The 14,126-nt window shown below is 34.9% G+C and overlaps 1 protein-coding gene across 9 annotated transcripts in view; it reads right to left on the minus strand.

Moving 5' to 3' along the window:
• The window catches only part of LRCH1 (leucine rich repeats and calponin homology domain containing 1), a 125,022-nt gene that overhangs the window by 24,125 nt on the left and 86,771 nt on the right, over positions 1–14,126 (minus strand). For 4 of the 9 annotated variants that reach the window (XR_011725025.1, XR_011725017.1, XR_011725024.1 and 1 more), the window contains exons 12-17: positions 13,218–13,307; positions 13,071–13,107; positions 12,284–12,397; positions 10,390–10,437; positions 9,421–9,493; positions 4,214–4,318 (exon numbers count right to left, since the gene is read on the minus strand). Coding sequence is in view for 3 of the 9 variants with exons in the window: in XM_071739460.1 (XP_071595561.1) it covers positions 4,214–4,318; positions 9,421–9,493; positions 10,390–10,437; positions 12,284–12,397; positions 13,071–13,107; positions 13,218–13,307 (467 nt within the window). In the remaining 6 variants the exon portion in view is untranslated. The remainder of the gene's footprint in view (positions 1–4,213; positions 4,319–9,420; positions 9,494–10,389; positions 10,438–12,283; positions 12,398–13,070; positions 13,108–13,217; positions 13,308–14,126) is intronic. The other 5 variants (XR_011725022.1, XR_011725021.1, XM_071739493.1 and 2 more) reach the window with 2 other exon arrangements.

Raw genomic sequence — 14,126 nt, forward strand, 5'->3', positions numbered from 1 at the left:
ACTGGAAAAAAAATTACATGGTATGTCTGTATTTATGCACCTCTACACTTCTTTTTCTACTCAATGACTGCTCTGAATGGCTCTGAAGCACAAGATGATCTATGTTCAAAATGCAACTTGTCGTATGTTTGCCACTCAAATTTTAGGCCAGCTTGATTGTTATGGAAAATGGTACTGCTTAAAATAAAGAATCATTTTGTATTATTACTTCCAATCCCTCCTCCTGGGTGCAACATGGCACCCAAAGTACCAATTAACTGGGTTACAAAGCCTAGAAACATCAGTTTTTATATACAACTACTGCTCAGTCTCTATGTTTAATTTAAGGCCATTAACAAAGGGAAGATAACTTCTGGGTCAGTAAGTAACAAGATAGAAGAGAGGAGTCTTTTGTTTCCTGTAAGGCCCATTAGAAAACTGCAAGTGGATCTATTGCTGGTAGCACTTAGTAGTGAAAAATTATTACTTACTCTTGGCTATAAGGAAGGTATACATGGGTGTGATCACAGTAATCCCATTAAAGTTCCAGTAAACATTGTGGCACATCAGTCATTTTATTTAGGCTGTGATTTGGGTAATAGGCTGAATTTTAAAAATAGGTCCTCGAAATATCTAGCAAAATAGAACACTGAGCCCTTGGTAGAAGGAAATTTCATCTAAATTCTGACCAAAAGTAAACTGTTAATGAAGTTATTAAATCATACATGTAAAACTGTCAACATATAAAACTATATCCTCTGACATCTAGGGTTCAGGTAAACAAGATAAAAGTTTCTGCACAAGAAATGCTTTGAAATCTGAGACAAGTTGAGTCACCTGGAATCTCACCTAACTGTAAACAGGTTTGTTAAGCAACAAAAGTCATAAATATAAGGTACTTCCTTAGTCAAAGGGACAGACAGACAATACCTATAGCAGTTTGGCCAATATGAAGTAGTTCTTCCCTTATTTACTAAAAATAGTAGTTTAAGGCAACAAACTCATTATATGTACTTAGGCTGCTAATCTGAGGCATCAAGATGGAATAAACTATCCAAATTTGCTTCCTTCCACTATTTAAGCCACACAGTCATAGTTTTAACTTTTCACAGGCAACTGCAATTTGCTACACTGACATTAAATCAGTGATTTCAAGAAATGGCATATTGAAGGCTATTTGTTAACCAAAATAGAAATAGAACACCTGAATAATATCGTTTTATGTTTGTGAATTCTGTCTTTTTAAATGTCATCAGGAAACCCACTGGGGCAGACTGGAAGAGCATCCTGAAGAGAATATGAGGGTCTGAGAACTACAGGTACTAACTGCAGCTCAGTCCCCTTCTCCAGGTGGGCTACTTAACTCATAAATAAAAACATTCATTATGCCAAACTCCCATAGAGCATGCAAAGAGAGGCAGAGCCATACCTTCACATGCAATATGCCCACAGTTGTACTGACATTTAATCTTTACCTTTGCAGAATTAAAAAATGCAAGACTGGAATAGAACTCTTGTTTCCAAAGCACAGTGCACCAACAGGTATGTGCTGCTTAATATTTTGTAGATAACTGTATGTATAGCTATATGTATAACATTTGTAGATAAAATATCTGTAACTATGACTGCTCATATCCAAATATACAAAGCCTGTTAACAGATCAACTACTTTTGTTATGAGGTACAACAATCATATATACCTGATTTAACTACATCATTTCAAAAGCCTTACCTGATGATTTAGATAATTTTAAACTAATTAATATATTTGCAAATTTCTGATGAAAGCACTTATACGTTGTGAAAATGAAAAAAAATCTGAAATATTTCAAATGGTACTCAACAGATCATATGGTAAATCATATAGTTTAGGATGGATACAATGACAAAAAAAAAAAAAAAATCCCAGGCTGTCAGAGTGCTGAAAATCTTGCCCAGGACTTACACTGAACTCCAAAGTTTTAATGAATTAAAGTTGCTTTATTAGCAACTGAATTTAACAATTTATTAATTTAAATAAATTTAACAATTAACAATAAATAAATTTAACAATTTATTAGGGACTGCTGCTGAATTTTTAGGAGGCGAAATAAAAATCTCCTACCACATTTATTAAAAAATAGTTGCACTTTCCAAGATTTTCATTTTAGGAACAGTTCACTGCACAACATGAATAACTGAGCTTTGCCATCTCTTGGAGAAGAAATACTAGATAAAACTATGCTTGAAGAGTACTACCATAATTATATGGTATTTAAATGCCACTGTAGCTTTATTAGCAGCAGCAACATTTCAAACAATTCTCCACAAAAGCATTATTTCATATTTATGTTCAGTTTTGCAAACATCAGACAGAGTATAATTACAGATGACATTCAGTTTGGCCACAGCTATCTTTGTTTACTCCTGGCTATGTCAGTCTGAATGTCCCAGGATCTACTTTCTTCCAGTTTCAGGCTACCAACTTGTTAACAAAAAGTAAATACCAATGTTATGTATTCAACAGTTTTAATGAATGAGACAGACATTCCACCACAGGGAAAAAGGCAAGCTAATCTCAAGGCAGTGGGAAACTACAATGTAAAGCTTCTAAATAAATTAAGTTTAATTTATTAAGTTTATAATTAAGTATATAAATTAAGTTTAATGGATTTAAAAAAACCAATCCTCTCCCCCCCAAAAAAGCCTTTGTTAAAAAAGTCAGTTATACACTGAATTTAAAGAAAAATGTTCTAATGCAGGAAGTTTTAGCAGTCCTGAGTATGGCTTGCTTCTCTGCATTACATACATTTTCCAGCAAGGGGAGCCCATATCTCACACATGCCTGAAGATCTCTTTTTCACTCTTTCCAATAGTGAGTTTCTGCTTTCTGAACCCATGATTATTATGTAATGCTTGTTCCTAAAATTTTTGTTAAAAAGTATTTTTTGCAAGTCTCAACAACTTAAAAAGGTAATAGTCAATAATATGATATTCAACATACCACAGTCAAAGACAAATTTCCTTGGGAAAAATTTCATTTTTGTACTGAGTTACAATGCACATTAGGTTCACTGATATTTGCATTTGTCTTAAGATTTGAAGGACATGAGACCTCTGCCTGTTCCAAATGGACAGGCACAATCTAGTCTGTACTGCTCCTCTTATTTAGAGGAATATAACACTAACAAATATAGATCAACATTGGCTGAATTCTACACTGATGGAAGTACCTCTAGCTTTGTCATTTGGAAAATTCATCAGCAAAACATCAAGTTAGCTTCATACCATCATGAACTAAATTCAGGTTTTCAACTTACCATTACCACAATTCTTTTGTGCCATACTCATTTCATTTACAGATCTGATTCCTTGCATATGCTTTTATAATGAGTTTTATAATGAAAGACACTGTGGCAGTAGCAAGCATTATCAAGTAATGAAATGAACTATGAATTTAGGTATTTAAAACACACACTGGTATTTATCATCCAAGACTTTCAGTTTCGGTTTCAATCTGTTGGTTTTGACAGTTTCAGTGCCTTCTAAAACCTAAAAGCCCTTCTGATTTATGGCAACTGGAAGAAGAAAATTCCTACTTTAAAAGGATCCATCTGTCTACCAAATAACAGCTTAGTTGTCTAGGTTCTGTTCCTTCCATCTATTCACCTGACAGCCCAAACATGGCCACTTTTACACATTAGACTTAATGTACTATGACAGTAACACCCTGGAGAAAAACAGAACAAAAGCAGCAGTAGCAAAGTCCTTTAAGGCACCTATGGGATACTAACCACTGTTTTTGCTTAACTAATTGTTTCAGCTCTTTTCCATTATGGACTCTTCTAATTAATTAATGGAGTTAACTTCATCAATAACTACAGATGGGAGCAGGATATTTTTATTAACATTTGGTGTCTATCAAAATATAATAAATAAAAAATGCAGAAAAGACAGTAACAAAATTAACTGCTTTTATGAACCATCAGCAGAAAATCAAGTAAATAAACCTATATTGGAAAAAGTGCTCAGTCTGGATGCCATAGGGGGATTGCTAGACATGAACACTGATCCTGTGATCCTTTTCACTCATTTACTTTTGATACCACATATTCTGTGACAGATTAACATGCCTCTGAGGTATTTAGTCTTATAAACATCCCCTTAAGAGTACTGTCTTTCATCCTTAGCCATATGGGTTTTGCCACATACTCTAAAAACACAAAATTAAGTAAATTATATATGGAACACCTACCATTGTCACTGTCTCCTTCAGATGGGATACTGTAGCTAAAGTTGTCCCATGTTTGTGCCTGTGTAAGTGTGTTGAAGGAGATAGGAGGAAGACTGAGGGATGGGTCTGCAGGAAGGGGGTGACAGCCAGTCCAACCACAGTGGTGTAAGGACCAGAGGGGGGAATTAAAGGGGGCAGCAACATTTTATATATGGCATTAGGATTTTATGGTAATGACAAAGATGTAATTCAAAGGTGATTAATATAAAATGCATATTTTTGAGAGAAGAATGAAAGATGGTGCAGAATAAAAAGAGCGAAAAGTTAAATGTTAGTACTTGCAAATCATACATTTTATGTGCAGTTAAGGCTGTTAAGCTTAGCAAGATCATTGTAACCATAGCACTTCACACAACGTCTTTACAATTAAGTTTTAAGAAAAAGTACCCATAGATTTTACATTATAACCTGACAAGAACCTTAACTCTGTGAGTCAGAAGGTAATCACAACATCATCTGTGAATTCCTTCATGTTTAATCCACGTTTATTCCTCCCCCATCACATCTACTCTGCACTTGACTCTTGTCTTGATTACAGCAAGGATTTCTGCCCAGGCTTTCCTCAACCTTCCATTCTAAAGTGTTTCAGAACTGGACACTGACATCCTTAAAATATCTCCTCCATGCTTATTTTCAGCATGTCATCCACCTTTTCAAAGCTTCCCACTGGTCTCCTAGTTAATGACACAAAATTTAAATCTCTCCTCTGTCCTTCACAATGTCACTCCCTAATGAGCTCTTCCTGTATCTGATCACAATGTTTTTTATCACTTCTGTGTCAAAAATTATGAACTCACTCATTTCTTCATTCCCTACATATATATTTCCATGTTTTATCTACTTAGTCCCACAAATTAGCAACATTCATGCTCCTCAGTCTGAAATGGAGATAATAAACTACCTGCACACTAAATGCTGAACGATAAACCAACACCAATTTAGAATTACTGTGTAGACAAAAAAAAGCACTTAAAACTATTTAATATGAGAATAAAGTCCACGATAAAGTTTCAGTAAGCACAGAAAATTCCTATCTTATACCATGCCCAATTAAAAAATGTAAGGAACTTAATTACATAGACTTTTTCCTTTGCCCAACACTGGAATCTGTAGTAACACAATGATACCTCAAACAGTGTTGTGTAAAACTTCACCTTAAGCTTCCCTTCACACTCAGCTGTTCAAGAGCTCTCTGTCTTTAGCCAGTCCAAAGCCAACTTACTGCTTCAGGGTACTGGGACACTGGACCAGCTGAACCTGAGAGTCAGCACAACTTAAACTCTGAGCAGAGTATGGGTAACAGAAAACTGATTTATGACAAATGATAAAGTCTTTAATTATGCTGGCAATTAGGATTCTTGTTATTTCCCTATTTCATTAGGATATTTCTCATGTTCCAAAGAACACAAATATGTATCCATACAAAATATCCAAAGACAACAAACGGAAGGAAGAAAATCCAGAGATCAGAAAAACAGTAAATGGCACTCGAAACAGGGAAAAATAATGTCAAGTTTTAATGCTAATTATGGGTTCCAACAAACTTGTCAGGCAGTGAGGGGAGCATATCCACAGATACTGTCATTGTGCTTCAAACACTCCACAAGTTACCCAAGTAAGATTATCCTATGTGAACAGTTGCAAGGAAACAACTTTTCACAATAAAACTACTTTGTGGTTTTGAGATTTTGTCAGTGCTTCTTTTCTTTCTCTGGAAGTACAATTCTGTTTGTTTGTCTGTACTGCTGTCACCTTGCTCGGCAGAAACTATGAAATACAGTGACCTCAAAATGACAACAGGACAAAAGCAAAAAAATATTGAGCACTTTAAGATGCATGAGTAGAACTTCAGGCTTCAGGGTCTGGCATATTAAAATATGTGGCAAGAGCTTTGCAACACAGTTTCAACCATTAGCACTGCTGAGCATTTTAACTCATGAATCAACTACAAAGAATATAAATTTATTAGCTATTTCAAAAGTGATTCCTTTTTAGAGAGCAGAAATACCTCCAAAGACCAAAAACATGATTCTAGGAACACTTGCAATTATTGGTTCTTTTCAGTAGTAATGTTTTAAGGTTTTCAAAATCAATGTGAATTTGAGAAGCCCATTCTCTATGGAATTATTTAAAATTCAGGAGGAAATATTCTGAAATATGAAAAATCCTCTATCTTTTTCCCTTCTATGTAAACATCTGACCCTTAAAAAGAATCTGTCAGGACATCAAAACACATTTGTTATCTTTCAAAACATTTTCTTTGGGTACCATGTCACTCACTAGATAAGAATTTTCCCAATGTTTTGCCTAGCTATAAAATGAAAGAATAAAAGGACCTTTAGTCCCAAACATGTATCAATATGTATTAACTCAGTATGTGGTAAAACAGAAGTTTAAGCCACTGTGGTTTATCCTCTGAGGACACTTCCAACTGTGTGTATACTTTAAAAAACTGGCATCCTTACCAGAAACCTAGAACAGCCTATTTTCACCTTTCCAAAAGACACAAATCTTTATGAAACAATGGGAGGAGAGGGGAAGGCAAGGTCAAATTTCAAGATTCATTTATTATAGATTAAAATAAACAGTGAAAATAAACAAGATGAACAAAACTTGTACTCAAACTTAAAAGTCTTGTAGAAGCAAGTACTTCAAATGTAAGCTCTAATGAAGATAAATGGCTAAAACTCATTTCTATAAGTTTTAATTTTTCCCCTAAGGTCATGAAGAATTTAAATGAAAAAACCTACTAAGATAAAATGTAAACTGAGCTGAAAGACTTTACTGGATCACAGAATCACTGGACCCCTAGACTAGTTCAGCTCTGGGGCAATAAACCAGTATATAATTAACATGCACAAATTCATACAGTGTGAGGATGGTTCAAACTCACACAAAACTTGGACAAAGCTTCACAGTGAAGGAACTAAAGATGTGGTGAGCTAACCAGCTAGAAGAGGAACACCTTGCAGGATGATCCACAAACATGCCAGTATTTTCAGTCACATACTCCTATCTGTGAATTATTCTTATGAAAGAAAAAAGCAAAACCAGTTTTAATACTACTTTTAGAGTAATTCTAGAGTGAGAGCAGGAGAGGAAACAATATGCAGCTTCACTTAGCAAGGTTTCATTTTGTTACAGTGTGCTGCACAGATGATAAACTGTTTGGGTTTTTTTACTGAAGTTTTAGTACTGTCAAATTCCTGTCTTACCATGCCATAAATTTAACCTAACATGACTGAAACTGGATGTGGGCAGGTGAAAGATGGTGCAGTAATGGCTTTGGGTTGGTGATTCTGTAGAGTGTGATATGGAAAAGAAAAATTCAGATTATGAAGTTTTCTGGAACCCATAGCTGTGACCAGAAGACACAACAGTATTAGCATACTCAAAGGAATTCAAATATATGAATTTGAATTGGTACAGTGCAAAAAAATTCAATAGATTATAAGCAACAGACTTTGATACTTAGTGAGGCTGTACACAGCTGCAATACAGACAGGGGAAGAAGTGTAGGAGTTGTGCACATCTGGTCATGCCACTTGGAGCATTTGCTGCAAAGGGCTGCAACCACTGCAATCAAGTCTTCCTCAAAAAAAAAGAAAAAAGAAAAAAAAAAAAAAGAAAAAAAAAATTTCCTATTTTATTTTGCTCTGACCTACTACAGTCTTTAAGTATGGGACATCTTAGTGCATTGACACATCAGGATGCAGAAATGCATGTTCACCTAGCACATGAAACAAGAAATCACAATCCTGGATTCTCTCCCACAGTGATGCTTCCAGCCCCTAGCAGCAGATTCCCCTGGCAGCTCAGCAGGAGACAGGCTGCATCCCAGGAAAGCAATGATGGTGTGGGCCCATTTGCCTTCACACATCTTTCTCCTAACGATGTTATCACAATGTTGCCACTGGACTTTACAATATTATTCAAAGTTTTCTTTTTATAAATCCTGACTGGACCCATTTGCTCAACATTTAACCCATAGTTTAAATACACAGAGTAATAACAACATCTCCATAGCATCAGGAACATAGTATACAGCCAGAGTTTAAAAATCCAACGTAAAATGCAACTGATCAGAATTGTTGAAATGTTTATCATAACTACATGAGAAATTTAAAATACCCTCTTTGCATAACAAGGTTGCTTCAATACCTTTTTCTTTGCTTTTTAATTAAAAAAAAAAAAAAAATCTATGGGCACATTTTCTTAAACGTTCAAATGTGAAAGTGCTGTTGTTATTGCCAAGACACTGTGTTATGAAAATTACAAGCTTGTAGTGGTTTACCAGCATTTAATTAAAAGCATTTGTGGTGGGTGTGAGAAACCAGAATTAGTTTTAGAACGCTGTAACACACCCTTCTGAGGTGATGTGAGATGACTTAACAATACTCACTACCTCAGCATGTAGAAGACAAAACTGGTTTACTCCTGTACCTAATCCAGTTTAAAGGAAGCTGCTAATCAAGCCCTCAAATATACCAACAAAGGGGTTTTGTTGTTTTTTCTGTTTGTTGTGGGTTTTTTTGGTTGGTTGGTTTTGTTTGTTTGATTTTTTTTTAACAAACTTCTCCTTGCTAAAAGATTGATGTTTATGCAGATTTAGTGCATTCCCAAGTCACTCAACTCAACTGCTGGCTGAAGTAAACATTTTATCTTCCTACAGTATTTCATCTTTACAGCAGCATAACTACTGCAAGACTCACTGCAATGAGCAATATTTAGAGCAATGAATGACGTTTTCCAAATGAGCCCAATTATTCACATGTATTATTTAACAAAATCTAAATTGTATCACTACATACCAATTAAGGAAAAAAATGTATTTTAATTAGTATGTCAGTGCAAATGATGTATGTATGTATAAAATATGTGTTTTTATATACACGTACACATATTTTTTAAACATTCACACATACGATTTTTTAAAACACCTGAAGGATGAAAATTGATCCATATATAATGTGCCAATACATAATTGCTACAAATTCCAACCTACAATTAGAGATTCTAATCTTCTCACTGTCGTACAGAAAAATATTTCATAATTTCCTTCTTAAGGCAAAAAAACAAAGGCATTTATTAATAACACAGATTTCCCCACAGATGTGGGGGGAAAAAAAAAATACACACAAATCTGTTAATTTTCCATCCCACATTACCTGATCGTGGCTTCAGGCCAAAAGGGATTGTGGTGTTTGTAGTAGGAGACATTGTCGGACTTTTATTCTTGTTCTGTGTAATTTAAGAACATAAATCTAAGAGTAAAATCCAAAATATCTCAGCACAACTGACTGTATAAAATGCAAAAGTCAACAATACTGCATGCCACAATTATTCCATCATAATCTGATCACGACATGTAGACTCAAACCTAAGGTAATTATTTTATTCTATCCCATTTCTTTTCTGGAAAAGGCATTATACATTTAGAAAAATAAAGGAAAGACACTCTCTCTTTCAGAGAATTCATTACCATTCCACATGATACTTTGTATGCAACACTGAATTACAGAGGAGGAGTCCTATAACCAAACCCCTTCGTGGGAATCCTATTGACAAAGTGATTCCTTCCTGGATGAGGAAGGAATGCTGGATGAGGATGATTTTGCAAGATTCTCACAGGGCAATGCACAGGGACAAGCCCTGTTTTTCCATAGAAAAAATGAAGGGAAAAAAATCTCCATAAGGAGCTCCCTACAGTTTCCCTTTTTGACCTTCTGCTGAGATTTACACTGTGAGGGCAATAGGATCAATAAAATCAGACTTCTCTCTGAAAAGTAATCAAGGAAATGACACAACCGTGCAAAAAGCAATTGCAGTGACATCACTGGAAACTCTTGTGGAACAAGGGAGACTCAAAAAATGAAACTGTGGCAGAACAAACAAAAGGTAAAAAATGTATATGTTTTATACTGATCTACATAACTCATGAACAAGCTTATCAGAAAGTGTATTTTTATACCCCAGCAAATCCTGAAGATGACAAAAATAAACCACAGGCCAAACAGACCACATAGTCATTAGTGATAAGCTCAATTGTATTTGCTGTGATACCCAAATCACACTTCATTTGGTTTATGAACTGTTCATATAAAACATGCAAGAGACAAATGGCACCAGCATCTTACCTCATTGTGAGACGTTTGCCCACTTGTATTCCAAACAATTATATCATTCTGCATGTTTGGAAAGAAAAAAACAGAAACACAACAAAAAAGCACAACATTTTAGCACCTACATTAGTAATACAAACAGGCTATTTTACTCATAACGCTCATATATATCAGCACTTAAGAATTTTTTTCCTTTCATTGAAATAATTAATTTTCATTAATAATTTTTTATTGCTAGTCAAACAACATTTTTTTTTAAATTTAAATCTTGTGGAAATTACTTACACAGATTTGTCATCTATTTATTAGTTTTACTCATAAGTGATTATAGCTGCATTTAAAGGGTTTAAAATTTATTGGTTCAAAAGCAGTATTCAATTTTTTGTCACAGATTTTGTAATTCAACTATCACCACGAGTTTAATACGTAAATATAATTTAATACAAATTTGAAGATACAATATTCCACAAGTGATTCACTTTACAAATCCAATATAACATACCTCTTGCTATTGCTTCTGCTATAGTTAAATTTGGAACATGTAAATCACGTTAATTAATAGGAAATACATTCATTAATTCTGCATCAGTCATAACTCAGTCAACAGGAACACAGCTGGAATAAGTGAAAACAAATTATAATTCAATTGAAAATAATTTCCTTGGGGCCAATGCTTTTAATGGATTAAAAAAATGAAACAAAAATAAAAAACCATCACTTGGTCTCAACAGCTACTGAGCTTTCCAAAAGCTAGCAAGGTGGGAAGGAAAATTACACTCATTTTACTTCATGACCTTTCTTGGTTACTTTTCAAGCTTAAAAAAAAATAAGATAATTCAGCTTTAGAAATCTTCCATAATATTCCCTCAACCACTGTATTACCAACAATAACCAGAAAGAAATCTCACTCATCTGATCCCAGCCTGTTCTCTCTGGGGACTTGCACACTTGAGTGCTCCTGTGCTCAGGGCTCACGTTCCTGTGACAGACCTGCTGGTTGTGCCCACCTTGCAGGTCTCATCTCTTGCACAACATACAGGCTACTAGTCAGAATTCTGAATTTATGCTAAACTGAATTAATTCAGTAACACAAGTAGTAACACAAGTGCTTACTGTACTACACAGAATGTAGCATTGTTAAAAACTTGCTCCTGCAAGATGGGTTTCCATTTCATGGAACATGCCTACTGCTTTCAGCTGCATATCACAGTGGAGATGAGGCCCTCTACAAGTGTTTAGGAAGATTCATTTCTTATTTTTAAAAGGTTCTTAAAAATGAATCAGCAGTGTCCTTGTTTAACAGTTCATCAAAATACAGAGACTACATACATTTTGACAGTGAATTTGCATTATCTGTTAAACAATTTGTAATTTTTTTTTTCAGAATCTTCTAGTAAGAGCAGTCACAAAAATCCCTATACAAGCAAGTTATGCAGTATTAATATAAGCACCAAATAAATTAAGTAGATTTTTTCACAGTTCTTCACTTATGGATCACTGCAATGCACACAAAATCCTGTATTTAGTCTGTTTGTAATAATAGACACATTAAAAATACTGCTGTTCAGAAAAACTTAGCAGCTTGTATTGCAAGAGTATCTGAGGTGTGGGGGAAAAAGAATCGGGTGTTTCATTTCAATTAAGATCTAACTTTGAGGTCTCTTATGTTTTCCAGGGGAAAGCAGTTATTATAATGTTTATTGGAATAAAAAAACATCTATTAATTTCAATATATTGGGTATGTCTTAATTAACTTCACATTTACAGCCAAAGTTTGAGAGTCAAGCTAAGGCAAAAAAGGTAAAAGAAACTCCAGTGGGCTTAAACCCACTATTAACACACAAATTGATAGAATGCAATGATCTATTCCAAATGCTTCCACACTTCTTGCATCTAGACACCTCCATACCTGACTCAATGACCATTTTTCACCCTGTTCACAAGTTCTCACTTCAGGCTTTGCTTTCTCCATAATCAGCTCCCTCCTCCTCTGAAATTCTAGTTCCTCTTCAGCATTTTCTCTCTGTAAGAGAAACAACTCTTTTGACTGTGTAGCACTGGAAACAGAACTCTACCTTTTTTTGCAAAATTTTCCATCTCAGAAGTATTTCTTACTACTACTGTGATGAAAAATGAACAAAGTAAGCAGATTATAAATACTTGCAGTTCCAGTGCTATCAGGTAGATAATGTAAATCTAAACAAAGTACCTCAAAGAAAACCACTTCACCAGTCAGGAGAGAGATCAAATAAGCAGCATTTATTACACAGCAGAACTCCAAATCATGCTTATATAGTCTCTCTAGCTATATTGACAGTGTTTTGGGAAATTTTTCATTTACAAAATATTTTTGGGCTATCCTGAATGAATGTTCCTGCACCAGGGATGACAGACTAAGTACACTTAGCTGAAAGATGCACAAGGGGAAAAAAGAATGAAAAGATGAAAAAATAACTGATTCACAGAGGAAAATCTTTTATATACAAATACAAAAAACCCAAAACAAAACAAAACAACAAACAGAAAACACCCCAAAAAATCCCAGTTCCATAAAGATGCTAAAGAAGATCTAGTTTTGTCTTTCAGCCTATTAAATCCTTCCCTTCCCTACTTGGTAAATTAATAATTGAATAAATTATTGGCTCATTTCCTGTCATGTTCCCCCCCAATATTTTGTAATAATATACTCAACGTACCTGACCAAGGGAAGACATCTCCATCTGTATTTGACCACTATGTATAAAGATAAACAAATACAAACATGTAATTCACTGTGTAGAAACTTGATTGTGATTAATCTAACAAATGCATTACTGTTTTCTAAGAAAGGTAGATAAACACACTTTACTGTAGACTCCTGAAATTCTAAAGCTGTTGCGGGTTCCATGGGATACAGATTCACACCACTGCTCTCTGAAATATCCATGCTTAATCTGCAAGGTTTGAAATAAAAACATTGCACTGGGGTATAGCTTGGGTAACCAACCATTCTATTCAGTATTTAAATTCAAACAAATGGATATAAGAAATAATTTTACAGTCATGGTCCTAACCTGCTCAGTACTACCTCAACTTTCTTTGAAATGCTTCCTGATGTTTCACTATCATCAGCTCAGTCAAAGCAACATTAATGCCTTCTGCAAAATGTCACCCTGAGCAATGGTTGCATCAAAACAAAACATCCTGTTTACTACCAATAACAATGCCATTATCTACAAGACTGCAGACTTCTATATCCAGCTTCTAGCCCCCTGTGTTCAAACAGAAGCCACAGCGTGCTGAAGAGATCCAAATTTAATTCACAGTGGGTGTAAACAAACCAGTGTAACAATAAATTTAGAACAATGATCTGAAAGCATGAATACGGGAAAGGAAGTGCTGGAATCTGATATGCAAACAACTGAAAATACTGAAAAAGCTTGAGTCTAAAATATTTTTCCTTTCCAGAAGTAAAACGCTGCTTGTGTGCACATGTGGCACGTAGATTTGAAACTCTGCAGAAAGAACACTGGGACAACAGTAACTGGAGAAGCCTTTTAAAAGCTTAAGAGCCATATCTGTTAGCAAAAATAGCTCTGATTGGTATGGTCTACACTGAACTCTTGCCAGTGCACGTCAGGTGTCAGCACCACTGACTGTTCCAGCCCCTACAGCTGTTTCTCTAACTTCTAAAGAGCCTCCACTGTGAGATAAGTATAGTTCTGGCTAGAGTTACTTATTTCAACTAGGTTACCCTGACTATGTGATTATAG

Source organism: Heliangelus exortis, chromosome 1 (assembly GCF_036169615.1).
Source record: "Heliangelus exortis chromosome 1, bHelExo1.hap1, whole genome shotgun sequence".
Taxonomy (NCBI): domain Eukaryota; kingdom Metazoa; phylum Chordata; class Aves; order Apodiformes; family Trochilidae; genus Heliangelus; species Heliangelus exortis.